The 10,866-nt window shown below is 37.4% G+C and overlaps 1 protein-coding gene across 2 annotated transcripts; it reads left to right on the plus strand.

Moving 5' to 3' along the window:
• Positions 1-866: 866 nt before the first annotated feature.
• On the plus strand, positions 867-10,358 carry LOC115022029 (tissue factor-like). Of its 2 annotated transcripts, none has more exons than XM_029452817.1 (7): positions 867-1,077; positions 2,290-2,404; positions 3,206-3,295; positions 4,685-4,791; positions 6,172-6,350; positions 8,109-8,275; positions 9,526-10,358. In XM_029452817.1, exons 1-7 carry the CDS (start codon positions 1,011-1,013, stop codon positions 9,611-9,613), a joined length of 813 nt encoding a protein of 270 aa, XP_029308677.1. In that variant the 5' UTR covers positions 867-1,010; the 3' UTR covers positions 9,614-10,358. The 2 variants fall into 2 exon arrangements, with proteins under 2 accessions (XP_029308677.1, XP_029308678.1); XM_029452818.1 differs by having other exon boundaries at positions 8,109-8,270; positions 9,528-10,358.
• The last annotated feature ends 508 nt before the right edge of the window (positions 10,359-10,866 follow it).

Genomic DNA, 10,866 nt, shown 5'->3' on the forward strand with positions numbered 1-10,866 from the left:
TATAATCTAAAAAAGATGTTTGCATCCACCTGTCAGTTTAATATTCACTCTGACAGAATAGCAGGCTTTAGCAGCTAAATGCTGCATTGTGTTTATCAGCTAACTGTTTAAATCTATTTAGTGTCTCTGATGCTGAATGTGTTTTGTTTGTCTGGAAATGTGTTTTTTCTTGTTATCTGCTGTATTCAGGTCTCTCTTGATGAGATTACACGATTAAATAAAGGATATTAAATCAGTAAGCCGTGTAAGTGAGCCAGTATGCACCATACCAGGACCACAGAGCTGGAAACCCTGGACAGGATTCAGCCGTAGATACAGTAACGTCATTAGTTACATTAGAACAGTGTATTGCTCAGTCTCTCTTTAAGGAAATGAAGTCCTTAATAATGGGTATTCACATTGGTGTCCCATATCAGGCTAGATTTCCATCTTCAGAGTTAAGAAAGACATGAGTAAGTTTCTTGCTGAGCTAGAAGCCAGTACCCAACTTGAACTGGATCACTTGAGACAAAGTCTATCAGCTCTTAAGGCAAGCTGTTTGGTTTCCACAGAAACACAGTTGAGTACATGAGCAGCATGATGCAGAGAATGTCTTTCCCACAGAGAATGAATCAACTGTTTGGTTCTTGCCAGGGTGGGTGTAACCATTGCTCACTAACAACTCATGTTTCTGTGAGTTTAGAGATGGGTCAGTCACAGAGGGATATTTTCCTCATGTTCTCAATTTGTGCTTTGATGAAAGGAGGAGTTAAAACTGAGCAAATCGTTGAAGAATCCCCCATGAGCAGGCAGGCATGTGGGGGATCAGGCTGAATGAGGCGGAACCCTGAACCGTCCCCCAGTTTCTCCATTTCTATCTCCCACACTCTCAGTCCTGTTGAGCAGAAACCACAGTCAGTGTGATCAACTTAGACCCACAGGAATATCTCATCTACAGCCACTTCTCCTGGCTTCAACTCACTTTAACAAGGTCAAGCATTGAAGGAGAAAGGATTTTGGATTGTGCTAACATGGCATCTTTGAAAACTGGGCTTTATCTAGGAGTCTGCCTGTGTGCTTGGATCATCACCACTGCAGGTAAAAGCACATGATATATATATATATATATATATATATATATATAGATCGAGAGCTAGATATATATAGATAGATAGATATATATATATATATATATATATATATATATATATATATATATATATATATATATATATAGATAGATAGATAGATGGATATATATATATATATATATATATATATATATAGATAGATAGATAGATAGATGGATATATATATAGATAGATAGATATATATATATATATATATATATATATATATATATAGATAGATAGACAGATATATATATATATATATATATATATATATATATATATATATATATATATATATATATATATATATATATATATGTAGTTGGTGTACAGTACAGTTTGTACTGTACAGTTTATTCCCATGTGGTTCCTATCACATGCCTTTTCATGATTATTTATTCACCTCTATTGTGTTGTGCGTTGTGTGGAGATCAGACTTCCGGCCTCCACTGGTTGCCCCTTGGCACTGCCATCGTATAGAAGAAGTTTAGTTGATGAAATATGCTGATATGCTGTCTTCCAATCTGATGCAGCCTACAGTATTTCACAGCTGAGCTCCACGGTGTCTGATGGAGAATGGACAGAGAGGAGTTATACATCAGGGACGAGTTAGATCATTTTCATGTTTGGAATTCATTCAAGATTCTTAATGTGTTTATTAAATGATCTATTAAATGTTCCAGGCCCACTGTAGATACACTTACATGTTAGGTATTGCACTTCGGTGTTCTCTTTGGAAGCCTAACTACCAGACCACCACCACCCTTAATGGTACTCAGTAAATGTTCCATGATGATGATTAATCATCACACAGCATTTATTTTGACATGTGGTAATGTTTATGCAACTGATGAACCAAACAGAATGTTCCACAACATTCTTTCAATGCTGCAAGAAACTAAGGCAATGAGAACATTTAATGGAATGTTACAAGAATGTTTGCTGGACATACAATATCCTAAAGTGTATAAGACATTATAAAACAGTTTCTACCAGGTCATTTTTGGTTTATGAGAAAGTAGAGTATGGGGATGCCAAAGTTTTACTCCAACTGATTTATCACATGTTTTGGTGTGATACTACTGCACATCGTACTAACAAAACAAAAAAAAAATAGGATAATATCCAGAGATTATGGATGAGTGGAAATTAATGTTGTGTTGCACTTCATTCATAGATGACAACGGTGTGCCCAGAGCAGAGAATGTCCGCTGGGTGTCTCTGGACTTTAAAACCATCCTCAACTGGACTACAGAGGCATCTGACCACGTATTCACTGTCAGGTACTCTAGGTGAGTCAACACACACACACTTTAGTAAAGGATCTTAATATTTCCACTGCTCTTATGTCAGGTGGGGTGAGGAATCTAAACATGAGCCATGAACATGATCACTCATTTGAAGGCATATCAAGCATAACTACACTGTATAAATGTATTTCTTTCATTGAGTTAAACGCAAAGTAAGATTACAATTTAGATTTTGCAGGAAAACAAGCGTGCACACGACTATGTGAGAAGTGGAGCCAGGATCAAATGATGACCTTGTGTCGTGTTTTGATGGTAAACCTAGATTAGCAAAAACTGCCGAAAACTCTTGTGAGACTCGCAAAATGTACCATTCGAGGTCAAAGCCTAACCTTAAGCATCTCGTGAGAGTTTTGCAAATCATGGGTTACTATCTAGACACGAGCATATCAATGAGACCACTGTGTAACTTATTACAGTACCTTAGTGTGTCTACAGTCCCAACACAGAGGAGTCCAGCAAAAGAAAGCAGCGTTGCCTGGCAAAACATTGGACTTTATTTAATCTTTTAAGACAAAATAGGCACATACACCTGTCAATATCTTAAACTGTGTCAGCAACAAAAGTGCTTTTAAGTTTCTCTCTCTTTCCAGATAGCATAGACTTTTTCTTATAATTATAGTTAATTTTCTCATACTTATGCAATCATTTTCTCACAAATGTTTTTATTTTTTATTCATATTTCTTTTTGTCATCTCACACTGCCGGATCGTGTCAGAAAGTCAGGGTTTTTTTTATTCAAAGCATATTTCTCCTGTTTTGTGTGTTGTGTCTTGTGACTGCCAGCGATGATAGTGACTGGACGGACAGTGATGACTGCATCCGAGTGTCGGAGTCAGAATGTGATCTGACCCACACTCTCAAACCTCTCAACAGGTAAAGACCTCTATCCATACAAGCCCTCAATAATACCTCAATAATGTTTCCATGGGGCTTAAATGTCTGCTAGGTTTACATTCTTCTCATTTGTTATTCTTATTGCAATCATATTTGAAAATATTTAAACAAAAACTCATATTTCTCTGTACTCTCTCTACTTTTGATTAATCAGTTATAGAAACATTCTGATGAGGCTACTCAACTGTGATTCTGTGATTTCTTAAAATATGAAATCAGAGCATAACTAAAACATTCATATCAGGATCATCACACTGACCTGATTTGAGTTAAATTAAAGTGAACACACTCAACGGATTCCTCCACCACCACTATGGAACTACAGGCCTCCACAGGCCTTCTACATGCAGACAAGCATCATTTCTCTTAAGAGATGAAAACATACTTTTTAAATGTCTTCACCTTTTATGATCAGGCCTGTATAACTTGCATAGTGTCCTAATGACTTATTTGAAGCCAATCGAGTCCAGGGTTTGATTTGTGAACCACTCAAAGGCTTTGCAAAAATCAACAAAATATATTACAATTTTCACTGAAATCATCTGGATCTAAAACTAAAGTCCTCCAAATAAAACGCAGAACAATACAGAAGTGTTTCTGAACTGATGCCATCGTTTGTCTGTGCCTTCACAACTGTTACAAGTTAAATCAAGTATATTTTATTTCTATAGCCACATATCTCCCCACACAGATAAGGACAACTCCCCCAAAAAAACATTTAAAGGGGAAACTTCAGGAAGAGCCAGTGAGGAGGGACATCATGTGCACAGAATAGAACAACATTGTTAAATTACACTATTGACAATCAAGATGACACAAATATAGATAGATTGTAAACATAAATGAAGAAGATAGATCCGGGAGGACTTCCAGATGACACCAAATAGGACTCGAGCCACACAACTTCCTCTCCATCATGGTCCTGTTAGAGGTGACAGAGAGGCAGGAGAATTCAGAGACGTGATTACACAATGGAAATACATTGAATGGCTATTGCTGAAATAATGCTTTAAAATATGATCAAAAAACAGGGTTTTATTTACTGGAAATTTTAAGGATTATAACTTTAAAGATGACCATTTTTTGTAGATACTTATAAAATGTAACAAATGAGACAATAGGTTTACGTTCCACTTTGAGGTGTCCTATTAAAATCGGAGAAATATTAGGAGTTCTATTATCTCTTATCCATTCATTTGTTCATGGCCAGATTGATGTTCTTCTGTCTTCATAAATCTTATCTAGTCTTAGTTTCAATAAGTTCACTTTACGTCGTAACCTTGTCATTTTTTTAAAAAGATGAATCTCAGTATTCACCGTATTGCTCGAGAGTTTTGGAATAATTCTCTCTGTATTCCTGTTTGACAGGCCCTACTCTGCTGACATCATAACAGAGCCTGCGATTATGGACTATGACATCTCCCTGGAGATGTTAACACACGAGTATTCGTCGGTGTTCAACCCTTATTTAGAGAGTAGGTATTGCATGCACAAGCCACGAACTCCACACATTACAGTTGTCTGCTTTATAAAAGTGGGTTTTTGAGCCTTTACATTTTGTAAAATACAGCATTGATACATTATTCTTCAGCTGAGGATATATTTCCACTTTTTTGATTATTTTTAATATGTCTCCAGGTGTTGTAGAGTAACACTGTATATGTATATGTATATGTAGAGGCAGCTGTGTGACGTCTGATAAATGTCCTCAAGTGATGTCACTTGAGTCAGTGTCAGATGGGGCTGTAGACTACAAGTTAGAAGCCAGTTAGAAAGAAGTGAGCTTTGTCCTCTGTAGCTCCTCATCTCTGCTTGATGTTACTACCAACACACACCCCAGTCTCCAACCAAATTGCTGGTTGCATTGTGGGTAATGTAGGTGCCAGGTTTTGAATGCAATGAGTCCAATGAAGTTACATATTATAAAATGTACACAGGCCTATTATGAATGTAAATCAAAGACAGACAGGCTTGGTTTTGAACTGTGCTTAGTGGCTATTTTGATTGTTGTTGATTTCACTTATTGAATTGTTTCACTAGGTATTCCCTCTGAAATGAATGAGAACGTTTTCATGCATGATTTTTGAGTCTTATCGTAATTTTAATCATATTCAGGATAGGATTGTTACAGACATGGTTACCAATCTCCCTGTATACATGACTCGAATAGTATTCAGGTTTTTCAACCGAAATGTGTGAAAGCCGTGTGTCGATTCCTCAACATCTCATCACTATGTTCTGGACCAACAGTGCTTACGTGCAACAGTACTCCAGTGCATAGCCAGCTTTCTGAAACCAGGATATGGTGTCTACATGCACAGCACATAACCTGGAAAACCCAATCATAACCAGGATACTAAATAATATGGCACTTCCCTATTCATGACAGCTGTATGTGGTGTGATTTTTATATAACTCACATGTTTTTCAGTATTTTAAAGCTTTAAGTTACACATTATTAGGGGTGTGGTTGCTTTGAGTGACAGGTGGATGCCGTCTCAGGTTGCTAGCCTCTTGCTGTCTGCTCTGCAGTCTGTTCTGCAGTCTGCTCTGCAGTTTAGTTGTATGGGAATATATTATTTTTTGAAAACCAGAATGAATGTGTCAATAGGGAAGCATGGTTATGTCCTTGTATGTACTTGCATGTATGTAGTGGTTAATAGAGACACAGAACCTCCTCTTTAAAAAATAGAAGGAAAAGCATTGAGCGGTTCCCGATATGCTCCCCCAGCATCAGTTCAACAGAATGTTGTGATCAACTGTGTACACACAAACTCACATCCTTCAGCTTTATGAAAGACACTTCTGAATAAGCAGGTAGTCTCATGGTGCCTGGTGTTGTGTCCTCTCCTCAGGTAACATCAGTGCTGTGAACATCATTGTGGAGGCTTTAGATGAGAGCACAGTCATTGTCAACATCACAGATCCTCTGACCAGTGTTCACCATTATGACAAGCAGCTCAGCCTCAGAGACATTCTCAAAAAGGACCTCAAGTATAAGATCACCTACTACAAGTCTGGAAGTACAGGCAAGGTACAGTATTCAGCTGCCAACACTGACACGACTATGAAGCTCAGGCATTCAAACCAAGTCTCTGAAAACTACAGTTGTAAATTAAATGTACAATCATAGAGTAAGATCAATGTGTTGGATGTATATGTGTAATTCATCAGCTAGTTATTTCAATCATACACTACTGTATTATTTAAGTTGATTAAGATATTCAAGTTAGAATTTTTTCATCCAATTTGACACAAACACAATCTTTACAAAATGGACCAACAAAGTTATCATTTTTGGTTAAACTACACCCTGCTTTGGTACAAAGCTTTACGAAAAGAAGTTCAACCATGTTTTATTCACAGAATGCTTTTAACTATCTCTACTAATCAATTAGTCATGTGACTAATAAATCACTATAAATAAATATACAATACATAAATACGAACAACTCCAGAGTTATCGTTATTAATCAAATCAAATCAAATGTATTTATATAGCCCAATATCACAAATTATACATTTGTCTCTGTGCTTTACAGACTGTACAGGTTACGACACCCTCTATCTTTAGACCCTCGCATCGCACAAGGAAAAACTTCCTAAAAGAAACCCCACAACATTTCTAACATTTTCTAACATTTTCTAACATTTTCTAACATTTTCTAACATTTTCTAACATTTTCTAATATTTTCTAACAATGTTAACATTCTAACATTTTCCCCCTTGTTAGACTGAGGAGGGATCCCTCTCCCAGGACGGACAGACATACAATAGATGTCGTGTGTACAGGATAAACAACATAGTCAAAACACAACATTTGACAGAAATTATGTTGTGTTGAAAAAGAGAAAGTTTGGATGAATCCAGGAAAATGTCAAAAAGGCTTCCCGGTGTCCAGCAGGACCAGGTCAGCAGGCGCAGCCACGATTCATGATCCTGACGTAAACTTTATCAGTGGCAACCTGCCACATGATAGACACAGAAACTCTGGGGATGATGCCCCGGATGATGAGTTAGCAACATACATTTACATAAATGCATACAGATAGAGAGGGAGAAGAAGAGAGGGAGAGGAGGAGAGAGGAAGAGAAGGAAGAGAGCAGGGAGGTGTCCCCCGGCAGTCTAAGCCTATAGCAGCATAACTAGGGGCTGATCCAGGGCAAAACTGAGCCAGCCCTAGCTATAAGCTTTATCAAAAAGGAAAGTCTTTAGCCTACTCTTAAATGTGGAGAGTGTGTCTGCCTCCCGAACACAAACTGGAAGCTGGTTCCACTGGAGAGGAGCTTGATGGCTGAAGGCTATTAAAATAGTTGTTACATAATGATAACATTTTCTCTCAACATATAAGAAAAGAGCATAAGAGAGAAATATACAATTAGTGTCATAAATACGTCGATATTGAAACCAACTTTTTTTACAAAGTAAAATAATTCATCTTGGCTCATAAAAGTTGTACAATTGAATTTTATCAATACAAAATTCTTAACTCTTTCAACCTCATTTTTTTTAAACATAACCATTAAAATGTCTTCCAGTTACTCCCAGATATGGACAGTATTTTCGTAGACAGACCTAAGAGTATAGATGATCACTATTGTATATCTTGTATTTCTAAGAATACAATGTGTGTTTTTCTTGTAAAGCTTTTCTCTCCATTAAGAGAAATTATTTAATAAAAAAACTTAAAGAACTGATAACTAGAACTGCGCAAAGTACATTTAACATTTTTTTTTTAATCTAGCTTACTCTTGCTGGCTTTGTGATTGTAATATTTCCTCCTTTTACCAGAGAGACATCATATCTGACACGAATATGGCAGTGCTGTCACAGCTGGATGCAGGACAGAGTTACTGCTTCATGGCAGCAGCTTTCATCCCCTCCAGACCCAAACGCACCCAGCACGGAGCCTGGAGCGTGCATCAGTGTATACCTGGAGGCAAAAACAACCCTGTGGGGTGCGCACTCTCTGTATGCACTACACACTACACATTGGAGAGTAACCTCAGCATCACATGATCACATTTGAAAGAGTTCCATGTGTTTTATGTGCATGTTAAATGTGGGCATAACAAAAACTAAAACAAAAGTGGAACGACCCAATTATTCTTCAAAATAGCTGAATTATCAGAAACACTTTCTCGTGTCCTGGTGGTGGAATATCCCTTAAAATATGCAGGAATTATAATATTCAAACACTGAACTAATATCATCAACAGAGTCTGAAGAGGTAACAGTGTAGATGTTATGTTGCAGAGATATCTATTGATGTTAGCATGCTAACAGCTAGCCCCGCTCCGTCCAGCCTGTAATACCACTTGTTCCTCTAGAGGTGATAGTGAGTCAGTGTAGCTGCAGTCTGCCTCAGTACAGATGGAGAAGAATTACAGATGCCTGACTCTCTTGTAGATATTACAGACTTGTTCCTGTTTTGTAATTAGTTTTTTGGAATACATTCAAAGTGGCAGAAAGGAGAAATCTGACTGCACCATCACCTCAACCTCACAGCCGGTGGAGGGCTTTTTTGCGGGGACGTAGAGCGGTCGGCATCACCGTTTAAAAAAACTAAACTGATGGCTGTAAATTTAGGTTGTGTTGTGAATGGACAATCCATGTCATCTTTTACTTCTGTTACAAGTAAAAGTCCTGCATTCCATTTTTTACTTAAGTAAAAGTACTAGCATCAAAATATACTTAAAGTACCAAAAGCAAAAGTACTAGTTCTGCACAATGACCCATTTCAGAATATATGTATAATATATAATATATTATTGGATTATAATTAGTGTTTTATGAATATGTTTAAAATCACTTTAATGTTGCAGCTGGTAAAGGTATTTTATTTATTTTACAATATATTCTGCTGGGTATAGTTGTGAATTTCACCAAGGGATCAATAAAGTTTATCTTCACTTAAATACAAAATTATAATACATGAACAATTATTTGTTGATTATACTGTATGTTGCATTATTAATCTGAATCTGAATCTTCAAAGTAACTAAAGTTATCAAATAAATGTAGTGAACTGAATTGTTGTAGAGTAGAAGTAGCAGGAACAAAGTACCTAAAGTGTAGTTAAATACAGTACTTGAGTTCATGTACTTAGTTACTGTCCGTTCGTGGTTATAAACTACACTGTGTGTTTAAAGTGGGCGATGACGACACAGATCCATGTGTGTAACTGTGACTCTCTTTGTGCCTCCAGAGTTGAATCTTGGAGTTTGGGTGGGTGCAGTCTTCATCCTGCTCACAGTCCTCTTCATCATCGTTATGGTGACGGTCCTCTGCTGTAGATGCTGCCGACAAAGAAACACATCTCAATCATCAGCACCTGTTTAGTGTGTTTGTGTGTGTGTGTGTGTGTGTGTGTGAGTGTGTGTGCGTGTGCGTGTGCGTGCGTGTGCGTGTGCGTGTTTTGGTGTCGGTGTCTTTCAAACACAGGGAGCTGGTCTCCCTTTTCTCTCTCCTCTCTGTTTATAGGGAAACATTTATAAAGCTATATTCTTTTTTTAACACTGTATTGTAGTCATTATATTTTTCTATTTCATATTTAAATTAAGGTGAGGTTATACTATCTGCCTATTACTTTGCATTTCTTGCATTTATCCCATGTGTGTGAATGACATATGTGGACAATCATCAGCACATCAACAATAGAACAGCTCCGTCCTAGAACATTCCCTCACAACTTTATTCCCTAACCTTCTTCTTTTAGCACGGCACGCCAATCCAAATGCCCTCATACGCTTTCCTCTAAACTATGTTTTCATAATTTATTGTTATTTCAAAACAACTTTCCCTAAAAAATCTATCAGAACCCAATACAAATCACCACTGAAAGTAGAGTAAATGAAAGCTCTTTGGTGGCACCTAGTGGCTGCCCCGTGAAACTACAGCAACATGAGCACACTCGTCTCCTACAAATCCATATTATCCTTTCGCCTTATGTTGGATGTATGTTATTCTTTTTTTGTGTGTCACAGGAGAAACTTTTGTTGATCAAAAGGATGTAATCAATAAAACATAAAAAAATGAAAAGGTTCTCCAGATCCTATTTTTTTCTTAATTTCTTATAGTGATGTTCATCAAGCTTCATTTTAACTTATACTTGTAATCGTTATTTACAAGGTACTGGAGTTTCGGTTTTCAGAGAGAAAGCTCTAAATACTCTCTGTCCTCGACCTGCTCAGCAGCAGCAGACACCGTCAGAGACCAGCTGCTGAACATGGCGGAGCATTTAGCAGCTACAGAGACAGATAGATTTCTGAGGTGTTGGTGGAATCTAAAGACAGAGCTAAAAGAGGGTGAATATTGGACTTAAATTCATCATCTGGAATGCTCTGTCTCTTTAAGGCCCCCACTAAAAAATCCTAGTCTGTTTTAATTGGCTTGCGAAGAATTGATTTAAAAGGAAGATCTCAAGCTGTTGGCGATGATCATGGATGACTGATAGGAACTGGATACCAGACCAGAAGATGGTGACTATTCAGTCCAATGAGAATTGCTTACCTGGCACATACTCCGAAAGGTTTCCCAGCTTCTGGAT

Source organism: Cottoperca gobio, chromosome 17, assembly GCF_900634415.1.
Source record: "Cottoperca gobio chromosome 17, fCotGob3.1, whole genome shotgun sequence".
NCBI lineage: Eukaryota > Metazoa > Chordata > Actinopteri > Perciformes > Bovichtidae > Cottoperca > Cottoperca gobio.

Excerpts from the sequence above, each read along its gene's own strand:
- LOC115022029 (XM_029452818.1), top strand. The coding sequence starts at position 1,011 with ATGGCATCTTTGAAAACTGGGCTTTATCTAGGAGTCTGCCTGTGTGCT. Across the intron at positions 1,078-2,289 it reads TTGGATCATCACCACTGCAG|ATGACAACGGTGTGCCCAGA; the intron begins GTAAAAGCACAT and ends CTTCATTCATAG. Across the intron at positions 2,405-3,205 it reads TTCACTGTCAGGTACTCTAG|CGATGATAGTGACTGGACGG; the intron begins GTGAGTCAACAC and ends TGTGACTGCCAG.